Consider the following 13666-nt stretch of genomic DNA (forward strand, 5'->3'; position numbering starts at 1 on the left):
GAGACCAGAAAATGTCTGTTTGTAAAATTATTAGTAGGATTATGCACAAAGTGCAAAGGGAAAATAGTGGAATCTTATTACATGTGAAACGGGAGACTCGACACATACATGTCTCAAAGTTTTGATTTCTTCAGACGATCTGCATAATCAACAAATAAGATATTATCTTAAAATACCTGTTCTAGTTCCTAAAACCTATTTTATTTATTTATTTATTGGACCTTTGTTTGGTGCCTATACACAAGTGTTTCCAGGCACCACAAGACAAGATTGGGGCAGGGAAACCATGGGAACAACAAACGTAGAGCAACAAAAACAGTTATATTGGCTTTGTAACAATCCTACCATGCAAATGTATGACAAAGGTGGTAGGTGCAGAGGGGAGGGGGTAGAGGGAGAAGGGCAGGATTGGGGTGCCCCAACGGTGGGGGCGGGTAAGTGCTGGTTGGGCCCAGGCATCAAGTGCAAGGGGGAGGAGAGGGGAAGGGAGGATGAGTGCGGTGGACAGGGAGGACTGGGTTGGGCTAGTCCGGGTAAGAGAGCCGAGGGCAAGTGCTGGAAAGGGATGCTGGGGGACTGGTAGGGTTGGTCCGGTACCTGTATGACCCTGAAGGGTCCAGGCCCCAATCACAGCGGCAGAGGGAGAGTTAGCACTGGAGTGGGAGAGGGAAGGAAGAGGAGAAAAGGAAAGTCTTAAGAAGTTTCCAGAACTTAAGAAGAGGTGTGAAGGAAGGCCGTTCCAGGGGGAGGAGCCAGCCGAGGAAAAAGATCTAGCTCCCGCTCTCTGCTTGGAGAAACGTTTGACCTGCAAAGAGTTGGAGCCAGAGGACGATGGACTCTGTCGAGAGATATTTAGGGAGGGAAAGCTGGATGTAGAGAGGTCCCAGGCCACAGGCAGCCTTGTGGATGATGTAAAGGGTCTTGAATTTGAACCTTGCGGTAACCGGGAGCCAGGGGTGTGTAATACATTTAATAGAAAATATATTAAAAGCATGAAATTATATCTTGTTGGAAATTGTTCAGCATGTATCTGGGGAATGAAAGGTTTCAAGAATATATAACATATTCTGTAAACAAATGCTGTTTTCCAAATGTAACACCGTCTAATAATAATAATAATAATAATAACCACCAAAGGCTGATGAGATGCTCTGCAGAAAGCTGAACGAGAAGGGTCATTATATTAGTTTGGGACCATGACGCTGGTTGTCGGTCATTGCTGCTATCTTGTGCAGTTTGAGGAGCTGATTAACTCAAAGCAATGCCTTTCATTGCAAAATATTCACATGCTGCCTCCATTAGCCATCCCACGTCAAATGTATTATGAAAGGATGAGATACTATCCAGCCCCCGCTCTGTGAACACGTTGAGTTACTTGGGCATTTGCAAAGTCCTGAAATGCCATGGATGCGGCCTTGCTGCGCTGTGTCCAACTGGATTTCCGGAAACACTTCTCCGCCAAAGTCTATGAAAGATCCGACTTAACCCTCCTCACAACCTCCGAATAGAATCAGATAGACTTTCTTGTGAATGTGCAATGGGTCAGCAGCGCACAAGGCAATAACCAAGAGATTGCCGAAGATCAGACTCATTCGGGTCAGTCTCCCCACATCCTTTAAAGCAAAAGAATCAGAGTCAACGGTGACAATAACCAAACACTCCAACATCACTGGACCAACAGTTCACATCACAAAGGATTACTCTCACTTAACAACATCTTCCCCCTCCTAACCAAGTCTCATCTTCATCTATCTCCACCTTAGACTATTCACACAGTTAATCACTGAATAAGGCGGCAAACACTACGCGCAACGCCACCACTCACTTCTCCAGCAGTATCACCACCAGCCACTAGCACCGCGTGTGTGGCTCACTTTCAACCGCGCTGGTTCCAAGTGACCAAGCTTGGGCTCTCGCTTCTGGATAAGAAAAACACATTCAAGTTTCTCTTGGTCACTGCCCACCTAGAATCGCACTGACACGCAAGACTCGGGCGATTCTAGCTTGCAAGTATCCCCCGCACCGTTTTCCCTCCTGCCTCTCTCACCCATTAACATCCCCCTCCATCTGTGCTTGCAGGGCCACGTGAAACGAGTCCCCCCAAAACAGCAGAAGTGCACTATACAAGACCACTTTGCATTACACCGCAGTCTCTTATAGCATGGAAAAGGACAGAGCAATTACAAGTTTCGGTGACAGAGTGACGACGAGCCAGTGAATGTAGTGATGCATTTTCATGCAGGGAGTGTTTTTATGGGGGACATGAGAAGCAGCCGGAGAGGACTTGCTGTTTCAAACACTGCGCCGGGCTGGCAAATTAATTTCTTTTAATTAATGTGCGTGTTTTTTATAGTTCTGATATCAACGGGAATGCAGATTCAGAGCACTTGGCACTGATGTTACATATAAACAACTTTATTATCCACAATGTGGTACTCAATGTATCACCTGGTGGTGGGCGGGATGGAGGACCTCAGCTGGGTATTGAGCCCATGATGCACAGCGTTGCCCTGTTCCCACGGCAACGTAATGACATTCCACTGCCGTCCACTGATCAGGGAATTTAATGTTTTCATTTGTGGAATTGGTTTTGTTGACTTGGGGTCATTAATTAGTTGACTTACGTTTCAGCTTTTGGGGGTACTTGTTTGTACCAATAAACTCACAGATTTGGGGCCATCGCGAAGCTTTTTGTCAGTCTGCAATAAGTCTCATTCAATTCTTGACACTTTTTTGACTTCATGTTTTTCAATAAATTGTGCTTCAGTTACATCAAAGAAATCTTGCACAATAAAAGAAACAATTCATTCGACAGAAAAATGCAGTACATGCCAGAATAACATACAATATTTCATAAAAAATTAAAAACTATGAGCAGCTTTGGAATCCAAGTTAAAAATCTCTTCATAAAATTCCTTATTTCCGGATTATTTATAACATCCATAAAAGTCTCTTCCACAATAATAGCACAACAATAATTATTTAGAAAATAAATCAGCTAATAAGAGAAATCTATTCATTCAAAAAAGCTAAAAGAGCCTCAGTTTGGAGCGAACCCACTAATACCCAAGTTTCATTAAAAAAGTTTACCCGAGCCACTGAATGTGATACATGAGCCGTACTCATAAGAGAGCATCACACATTTCCTGAGATAAAGGGCCTAAAGAATTTACAAAACAACCATACAATTTGATTCTTTGTGGCATTAAAACGGGATAATAGGGCATTAAATGTTGCACAGATTCACTAGAAGCAATAATCAGTAAGACCGATACAAGGACCTAAAACATCCATGGTATTGTAACAGTTTAATCTAAATGTCCCTAGTTTACATCTCACTGCTCGAGAAGGAGATTTTACTGCACAGGGTTGTGGGTCAAGCTTGGTGGAGAACGTAGTCAAAGACATCATAACGACTGCATAATCTTTAAACCGTGATAGTTCATTTAAATGAGCTCATGATTCTGATCGATCAGGAGCAACTAGCTGAGTTTTAATAGTAGGCAGAATCAAGGACCCCTCCCATGTAATTTCATCCAGATAAAACATACGTTCGTCAATGAAAGAGGGCAACGTCCTACTCGGCCTTTGAGCTATAATCTTTCTCAGTCGGATAAATACCTTGCAAGTCTCACTATTCAAAGTTTTTTGCAATAAGCGCAGTTTAAACCACTTCAGGTTTTGGCTTTGCAATAAGCGCAGTTTAAACCACTTCAGGTTTTGGCTTTGCAATAAGCGCAGTTTAAACCACTTCAGGTTTTGGCTTAACCTGCATTTACTTTGTGAACAGAAATATGGATTTCGGCTTCTAATGCTGCTACCGCTGCAGCCTTCGCCTCTTACTAATGGCTATCAATCCCCTCACCTCTTGGGCAAGGGTGGCAACACGTGTATCCTGTTCCATTCCTCCTATTCTATTTCTCCCTTTCCTTTGAACCTTCCGTCTTATTCTTCCTTTGAATATTATGGGTCTTCCTTTGTCAAACTCCATTCTCTAGTTTGCCTTATTTTCTATCATCTCTTCTTTCGTTTTTCCTTCCACTTGACCTCCCATTTATTCTTCTTGGAACTCCAATCTCCACCTTCCCACTACTAATTCATCTCTCCAGGTGTGCAACTAGGCAAAACATGTTTTTGGGGGAGGGGAGGCTAACAGTCCAAATATTGTGAGAGGAGCTAACTTTAGAGACTGCAGGAGAAGGGCAAAGTTACTTGTGTGGGTGCATAGAACTTCTTTACATATTATAATGAGACTATTTCTAGTGCAGCTTAAATGCTATACGCTGTTAACTCACTCCTTCAAGTCTGAAGCACCCACTTAATGGCTGCTGTGCGGATGAGCTGTCTCCTGAACCCCATGCCCTGCTAATCACTCCCCTGACATGCAAGTCCTAACACCCCATCATGATTTCAATTGCCTAGAAATGTATGCATCCAAATGCAGCTGCTAGCAATGAAACAGTTTAAATTAGTAATTGCCGGGCCTTTGTTAAAAGTGCAGCCCCAAGCACTGTTTATTGTCTGCGTCCAGTCCTGTCCTGCCATGGCTCTGTAGTTCAGCCAGGTCAAGTCCACATAACCCAAACTTTCAGGGGGGGTCTAAAGCCTGGTCTGCTCAATGGCCATTGCACCACTGCTCCTCTCCCTTTATCCCTTTGCATCATTCTTACCATCTTTACCAATATCCCTCTCCTCCTTCCCATGTCTCACCGTCCACTCTTGACTTAATTTGCTCTAATCTTCCTCTTGAATCAACTGTTTATATCTTTCCAATTCACTCTCCTCAAGTGCCCCTTGCCCCTCTACCTCTACTTTTTCATGTGCATATTTCCGGTCATTCGATACCGCATATGCCTCCTCTTCACTACTGACTACATTGCCCCATCTTCTTTAAATCATGATCTTCTCTCCATCCTTGGTCTTCATAATCCTGCCTTCTCTGAACTGCCCCAGCTTTGGCTTACCTCTACCCTTCTTTCTCGGTGTGTCGCGCTGCGCGACGCTGAACCATGCTGGACAAAACCTCTCCCTTACTGACCTTCACCCGCTTTCTTCTGTGTCTACGCAGTATGGCTCTTCCTGACCGGATGCCAAAAAGCACTATTTGTGCTCTCTCCCGCTCTCCTCATTCCACACAGCTTTTTCAACTTTGAAATCACATTCTCTCCCCTCCTCTCCCTGATCCTTTCGTCTTGTCCACATGCTCTCCCATAGACTTTGCTAACTATTTCACTCCTAATGCGTATCATTTACGCTCCTCTCTTTCCGCCTTTTTCTTTCCATTCGCTGTTCCGCGTCCTTTTCCTCCCTCTGGCGCTTCTCCTCTTTCCTCCTTCACCTCACCCTTTGAAACTGACTTGGTTTCTTTCTTATCCTGTGCCCATTCGACTTCTGCGCCTTGCGACCCTCTTCATTTTCCTCTCATTCCTCATATTTATGCTCAGCTTCTCCCTTGCATTGCTTTCCTCTGTAACATTTCTCTTGCATTTTATCTCTGAATTTTAAAGATGCATCTATTATTCCTATTCTCTTTAGATTCATCTCGTTCTGCTATTTACTGCCCAATCTCTCTTCTTCCTTTTCTTTCAAAAGTACTTGAGGAGCGTGTGCTCTACGCACAAGTGGCCACTTAACCCAGATCATCATTCCTGTTTTCCTTGCCTTCAATCTGGGTTCCATCCATCTCATTCTATGGGAAAGGATCGTCCACCTCCACTGACAGCCCAGCCCTGCCACTGCCCTTTTTAAAAGTTTTGGCTATTAGGTGGTGCTGTCGCACTGCCTTGAACCCAAAACCATTCCCATGAAAGGTGAAGAGAGGAGAGAGATGGGATGTGAGAAGGGGCACACGGCCTGTTGGTGGTGTTTGTCTTTTTACCCTTCCACTGACCACCCTTAGCCTTTCCAGTGCCTAGGACTATCCCCACCCATTACCTGCACCTCCCCACCCAAAACACATTCCCCTGGCGTCTCTTCAACCTAGCTCTCTGCTTTCTGAGCAACCTTCGGAAGGTAATGACTTAATTGCAACTATAAACCAGCGGATCCAGCTACTTGTGTAATCAAAATGTCTTGAACAACTGTGACTTTGGCCACTTCATTTTAATAAGCAGAAACTTCAGCCACTTGATTTTATAAGCAGTATGTTTGTCCCTGAATCTTTTTCTTGTGCTGAATTGGAGTTACAATCTCTCTTTTATGGGCATTCGATGTCCATTTACCGCACAGTGCAATAATATACAGAGTCACCAACCATTCGCCAGCTTTTGCCGTCTTATGGCTAAATAATCCCATGGTAAAAGTGCCTGGCACATGCAGATGGCATGCTTACACAAAAGCCAAGACTGCTGGTTTTCCCACTTCTTGTTATTGAATAGGGCGTGGCCATCAGCTTACTCTCAACATCAACCCCCTGCTGGTGTATTGTGACGTCAAACTTTCCATGAATAACCATCCTAAGAGCTTCTTTCTCACAGGCCATGCCTATCCCATCGCTCACTGGGAGGGGGAGCGGAGGGGGAGGCCCTCTCCAGTGGTAACACCTGTACCTCCCTCAGCTGCCATTCAAACCCACTTCCATGCAAACCCGTGCAACTTACCCTCATTTCCACTTGCTTAATCAAGAACTACCCTCCATCCCGCCCGCCCCTATTTTTCTGTGGCAGATATCTCCAAACAATTCAGTGACCCTCCAACGCTAGCTTAGATATCTCTTACCCACGGGATATCTTGGCACCCAACAACAACCCTAAAATCAAACGTGGGTCATGCCTCCCATTCTGGCACTCTGCACACATATTCACGCCCCCCGCCCCCACATATGCTGCAAGGGGTGAACACCTGAGTATAATGAAAAATGAAACAAATACATTGATGGCATTACCTTGGCTTTAGGTTAGGCCAGTCCTTGTACGTCCAAACAATGAGCCCCTATTTCCACTCCCTGCACACCCATCCCGGCCAATTGCACAGGCCGCCCTTAAGTTATCACCATTCCATGTTCACCCTTCGACTCCATGATGCAGCACTGACAAAATCAGCACAAATAGCTAATGATTTCCAAGAATATTAGAAACACTTCTAGACTGCAGGTGATGGCTCACCCTGCTCCCAACCGTACCCCTGGAACATACCCCTATGTTCAGCTGGGTGCACTATTCAGGTACCAACCATTTTCTCTTCAGATACTCAACCCTCTATCCTCCGATAACTTCACCCCCTCATAGGTATTCAGCCGATCTATGTCAAATACCTTTCTATCCTCCTAGATTCAGACTGTAGCATTTATTCTCCTCCTCAAAAAGTCCTTAACTGACAACACTCTCCTACCCTGTTATTGGCTAGCTGCTTCCCTTTCATTCTTCTCAAATATTCTCAAGAGGCTAGTCTTTAAGAGATGTGTCCGCTATCATGTCGCGCACAACCTCCGGTGTCCAGTCAAAGGGTCGAATACATTGTTTCGAATTACAATAGTTACGAAACAAAAGGACCGGAAAAAAAGGTTGAATGCCTTTTTTAAAATGCATTTTTATTTTTTGGCTTCCGTATAGGAAATAAAAGTGGTTTTTACACCAAAAACAGGGGTTTTGGGGGGACCCCCCAAAAATAAATAAATAATATTCAACCTTTTTTTTCCTAGTCCTTTTGACTTGAAACTATTGCATTCAAATCAGTTGCATTCGACCCTTTCACCTACAACCACAACCTCCACAGTAGCTACCCCCCTCCATCAGGCTTCGGATGACATCACTCCACTGAGAGCACTGTCAATTGCCTCCACCCTCCACACTATGGCTCGCCACATCTATTAATCCTTCATCCTTATCCTCCAGTGCCTCATTGTGCCATCCACGGTTGATCACATTCTCTTAATATCAACCCTGACTGTCCATCACTGGATGTTCACTCTTGTGATTGTTTTCCTATCTCTCTGAGGAACAGTACTCAGGGGCTGAGTGTTCCTCCCTCACCTCCCATACTCACCTGCCTGTGAATGTCTACCAAGGCTTGGTACTGTGTCCCCTCCTCTTCCTGCTATGCACCACCTCCCTCGGGAACAGAATCTCTTCTCTCCAGATTGGCTATTACCTCCTCTCTGATGACCACCACATATCCGTTGTATTTCTTCCGTTTGCCCCCCACTTGCAAGAAGTGATGAGCGTCCTCCTGACCCTTTGTCAATAGATAGCAAAATTGTGCTAATGTGTGTATTGTCGTCTATAGCACCCACAGTCCTCTCCTGGTCCATCGCATTCTAATGAGAACTTTAACCCCAATCACCATCTGCATGGAACTTTGGTGTTCACTACAGCATCCACGTGCACCCCATCATCGTCTCAACAGCTGCCTCCACCCACTTCCAACACCCCGACCTCAGAAGTATCCAGCTCCACCTACCTTTCCACACATCCAAGACCTACTGTTCTTTCCTATCCCACCTCCGCAATGTGCTGAACGCTGCTACCAGCACGCTGTTTAGCCTATCATGCCCCACCTACACATTCGTCGTTGAGCATGTAAGGCTGGTTAGCTCTCTGCACAAGAAGCAGACTTTCACACATTTCTTGCCAAGTTCATTAAATCATTGCATAACTTGGCACTGTGCGGAATCTGAGGGTGTCCTCGCTCTTTTTTCCCCCTGCATACTCCTCTCAGGTGGCCAGGGAAAGGCTGTCACTTTTGGATCACGACGCTGGGGGTGGATATACGAGAGAGGATCACCTGGGTGGAGGGAATTTGGGAAGGGAGAAGATGACATCCAAAGGTGAGACGTGGTATTCTTTACAATGAGCCTCCTCGCCCTAAAGCCTTGGTAGTGTATTGTAAACCCTTTCCCTTTTCTTCCGTCCAAACTGTCCCACAGAAACAACACATTAGTACAGGGACGAGGAAGAGACCAACTAGGAGGACACATCCTCATTTTACTGATACAAACCCACATACCAGAGACAAAACAGAGTTATCAATGATTTTTTTATTAAATCTAACAGTTACACCACTCTAGTACTGAGACGAAGAAGAGGGCTATGGGACATACCAATGGAACAACCAGGCATGTCCGCCTAATGGAGTCCTCCATAGTCCGGCAATGGAAATCAATGACCCACACACTGGGTCAGCACAACTGAGGGATATAAAAATGCCCGCTGCTTTTGGAGAAGGAAAACGGGCTGAAGCAAAGGAAGCTGGAGACTTTGTTTCCCCTTCCTTGGCGGACATTTTTTTTTCAGTTGCGAAAAGCAACTGACAAAAAATACTTTTAGTACCCCAGTCTTACGGTCCCGGGTACTTTTACCATTTTAGGTAATGCCCCGGGGTCTGAGTTACGGCCCTCGCTTCGCTCGGGCCTATAACTATGGCTACAGGGGCATTACCTAAAGTGGTAATGCCCCCCCCACCCACCCCCGCTCTGGTCTTATTGATTAATTGCCAATGTCAATGAGTACTTTCTTTTATAAAAATGCTACACAGCTGAAGCCTTGCAGTGGTGCCTGGTGTTTCCCGGTGGGGCATTACTGTAAACGGTGATTAGCACAAAAGGGGCCATTATCTGTTAAATCATATATTCATTCCAGGATGAAACCAACTAGGAACCTGCCTGATACCCTCAACATTTGAAGGCAGCTCAGAAAAACCTGTGCTCACCGCGTCCATTCTAGGGAGATTTTACTAGTGCCTCTCTGAGTGAGATCAAGAGTCGCTGTAAAGTTCTGGGCAGGCTCGGAGCGGCCGATTGGGCGATGCCGGAGTGCCAGCCCATGATTCTAGGGCGGCCCAGTTAGTTTTGCCAACTTGACCCCTTTTTCGGCCAGTGTGGGCCAGTTTCATACGCGATCACACTAGTCTGAACTAATGTTACTAAGCAAATATGTTTTCAAATGCAGTAGTACTCAACCAGTCTGTCCTGGGTAGTAAAGAATTGTAATGTGTGATTGTGTGTCACTCTTTAATTGGCGCCTGGGCTGCTTTTATGCCAGAGGCCGACCCTAGTTCTGGGAGGTCCGTGTTGATTCGGGAGACCCCTGCAGAGCCAAGGGGTCCTCTGCTCTCGATAAGGCCTTCTCCGGTGACCGGCATTTATATTCTCTATGTAAAGGTAGAGATACATACCAGGAATGTACAGCTGCGTGAGTCGTTGCACTTTCGGTTTGTTTTTGCAAACTTTAGAAAGTGTCTGTGTACCTTTTTTGCCAGCATATCGAATATCCAGAAGCAGCCTGTGGTCGCTGCAGCCCGAGGCACTCCAAACCTTGATACTGGGTGTTTGCAGTATGGCTTGTGACCGCATGGGAGACGTGACACACTGCCTGTGTGTGATTCAGCCGTGTACTGCGAGAGGGCCTTTAATAACAGGAACGCCCTGAGAGGCCGCCAGTCAGCGGCGAGCCAGCAGACCTGGCCTAAGTCTTTAGCTTGGAGACATCCGACCCGTGCATGCTCCCTTTAATTTCTCAGAGTAAACACAGCTGCGGTGTGATGTTCTGACAATGGATATTTAATTGTGTGTGCAGGAGCCTGTGCTGGGCTGAATAGAACTCAAGGGCTTTGTTGGCATTAAAACGCCCCGCCGTGCTCAGCATTAAGGCGACGATTGCCTCCTGGGCTCGGGAGTGAGATGTCCTAGGCGCTGATAAAGGAATGACATGTTCATGCAAATGGCATGCTTTTTCCCCTCTCCCGAGGTCTGACATCCGCCCGCCCCTGGTATCTCGCGCTGTCAGTCACGGGCTGCGCCTCTGCCATGGCGTTGCTCGCCGATGCCAACCCATCGCAGGGCATTCTTTATTAGGATTGTGTGAAGCCCTGTATACCACGTGGGCGCAGCCGCGTAAATGGATCGGACTTGCATAGCGCAGCTCTGTGAAAAGAATCACCTCAAGGCGCATCTTGGTAGGAGGAGGGGTGCGGCAGAAAGAAAGCAGTTGCAGAAGTGCCGTGTAAAATTTACTCAGTGCTTTAAGTGGACTGGGGCCTGGTGGGGCCGGGCCCTGGCAGTCTCACAAAAGTGGCGTTGAGTCGGGGCTCTGCCGGGGCCCCAAGTCTCACCACAACATTGGCGGGATGCATTATCCCATCGGGTCAAAGCCGCGACGGCTGATGTGACCGCCATTAGGTCAGGCAAGCTGACAGAAGTGTCAGCCAGCCACAGCATCTGTAGCTGGCTGGCACTTCTGTCAGTCACTGTAACGTCCTATAGTGACCTCTCGCGTGAAGGGTCACCAGAGGAAGTTACTGTGCCTTTGTTTACCCAGGTCACCCTCGGCGAACCTGGGGACTCCACATATTTCGAGGTTTATAAAAGATGGCTTGAAAAGTGCACATTACAAGCCATCTTTTATAAAGCTTTGCCAACGGACAAATACGCCTCAGGCTTTGTCCATCAGGAAAGCTTTATAAAAGATGATTGAATTGTGCACTTTTCAAGCCATCTTTTATAAACATAGAAATGTTTAACAAAGATGGCTTGGAAAGTACACAAACCATAAGGTACGCACACAAATATATAAATGCTATATGTTTGTGTGTGTACCTTACTATGGTTTATGTACTTTTCAAGCCATCTTGAAGTACAAAAAACATTGTAAGGCACGCAAACATATATATATATACATATATATATATATATATATATATATATATATATATATATATATATATATATATATATATATATATATATAAATGTAAGCATTTATATATTTATGTGCATACCTTACTATGGTTTGTATAGTATGCAAGCCATCTTTTATAAACAGAGAAATATTTCTATGTTTATAAAAGATGGCTTGCTTACTATACAAACCATAGTAAGGTACGCATACAAATATATAAAATGTTTGCGTATGGTTTATGTACTTCTTAAGGCCACGCCCATCCCACAAGCCACGGCCCCAAATGAGCCCCCCCCCCTCGATTTCTTACTCCACTAAAAGCCCTGTATTTACTGATGCAGGGGGCAACATCCGGGCTGTGCTTTGTGGGCGGGGGCGGAGGGACATGGCAGCACAGCCTTCACCCACTACTCTGTGGTCTCAACTGCCTCTATCTGCCCAGCCTGGTGAAGCTACAAGGCCAGAGCCACAAGCAGCCTATTAAAAGGGAACTATTCAAAGCTGTATTTGGCTTTGGCTGAATACTTTGACCAACTATTCGGTATTCGGCCAAATACTCAATCTACCGTTTGGTACAGCCCGAATACTGTTTTGGACAAATTGATTCTTAAGTACATCAAACATGCGCCATTTGACTTGGTTGTGTAAGCCCTCTTTAGTGGACAGTCCACGCCCTCCACCCACATGGATGTGTCTGCTCTTTCGTGTGAGGGTCCTGGGTCACAAGAGGAGGCCCTGGCGCGACACGCGGGTCACGTTTAGGGCAATCAGTTATTTATCCCAGGGAAGCAAAAGCAGTTACAATAGTGCGCCTTTTTACACTGTCTTGCCGATTCTGTAGCAGCGCAGTGTAACTTGTTCCTCTATTCATGTATTCATGCATCCATGCGTCTTGTAAAGTACAAACAAATGGCCTTCCAGCCAATTTGCAGCGCTTAGAAGTCTGATTCATCGTGCAGCAGGGAGAGGACTTCATGTCAGAGTTGAAATACAAACAATGATAAGAATGTGCTGTGTAGCCCACACCCCACGGAGGCATTGAAAAACAGCAAGACACCAGATGTGTGTGCCCAAGCCAGCAAGCTAGCGGTCTTTCCGCACCCGTCGTTAGCTCATAAAATGGAGCATTTCAGGGAAAACGCTGCCTTACCTTTTATAGAAACCGTGCAGGGGCTGTAGACAGAGAAACTGCCAGTAATCCAAACAGAAGGCTTTCAGCTTCAGCATGGTGCCAAGGGTACGGCCTGGGCAGGCGCTGGGCGCGAACCTGGCACGCCTTCCTTACGGTTTAGCGGAGAGCTGCCGGGCGAGGGGACCCCCGTCCGCCGGGAATGGGGCGCTCATCCTTTTCAACGTGGGTCTGTCTGCAGGGTCGCTGCTGCCAAGGAGCACCTCGTCCGCCGCATGCCCCCGGCGCCGTGCCTCCCTGCAGCTCCAGCAGCAGCAGCAGCACAAAGGCTGCGGATCCGCTCCCCTGCCCTCAGATCTCCGTGCCAGCTGAGCCCCCCAGAAGCGCCCGCTTTACCCAGACATCCTGCGGCAGGTGAAGTTTTACGTTTAGGGCCATTCGGGCAACCCGCCGTCCTCGCAGCAACACCACGCACTGAAAGCCACTGATTCTCTGAAAAACACACTGACAGCTCAGATCGGGGAGGGACACAACTGGGCTTATTCCCAGCAGGTCCGAGGAGACTCTCTCCAGCAGCAGCACCGCGCCCTCAGCCGCGAGCAAGAGTCCATGGAAAGTCCTGCTTGGAATCCGCACGCGCCCCGGTGCTGCCGGCTCCCCTGACAGGCATCAGCGAGGCCCCACTGTCCGCCGCCACCTAAGAGAGACGTGGCTTCCCCGTGACACAAAAAAAGGGACAGGCAATGACACACGCCAGCATGCCCGGCGTGCTCCCGCGATAAATCACGCTTATCTTATTCCCTGCACACTTTCGCAGGCAGCCCTGTGTGATGAGAACGGCTAATCACCCGAAGCACATGGTGCGCCGCTATTACAGCCGGCCAGATAACGCCTCGCAGGGATAGGCTGAGCCCCGTTGCCCGGG

The 13666-nt window shown here is 46.9% G+C and overlaps 1 protein-coding gene across 7 annotated transcripts in view; it reads right to left on the bottom strand.

The window, feature by feature from the left end:
• Nucleotides 1-13666, bottom strand: part of IQSEC1 (IQ motif and Sec7 domain ArfGEF 1) — a 3055115-nt gene that overhangs the window by 613431 nt on the left and 2428018 nt on the right. The window contains exon 1 of one of the 7 annotated variants that reach the window (XM_069643971.1): nucleotides 12763-13645. The exons of the other annotated variants lie outside the window; for them this stretch is intronic. Within the exon in view, the coding sequence (XP_069500072.1) occupies nucleotides 12763-12839 (77 nt within the window). The 5' untranslated portion in view covers nucleotides 12840-13645. Of the gene's footprint in view, nucleotides 1-12762; nucleotides 13646-13666 lie in introns of those variants that run through there. 7 annotated transcript variants of the gene reach the window in all.

Source organism: Ambystoma mexicanum, chromosome 2p (assembly GCF_040938575.1).
Source record: "Ambystoma mexicanum isolate Mex_15411 chromosome 2p, UKY_AmexF1_1, whole genome shotgun sequence".
Taxonomy (NCBI): domain Eukaryota; kingdom Metazoa; phylum Chordata; class Amphibia; order Caudata; family Ambystomatidae; genus Ambystoma; species Ambystoma mexicanum.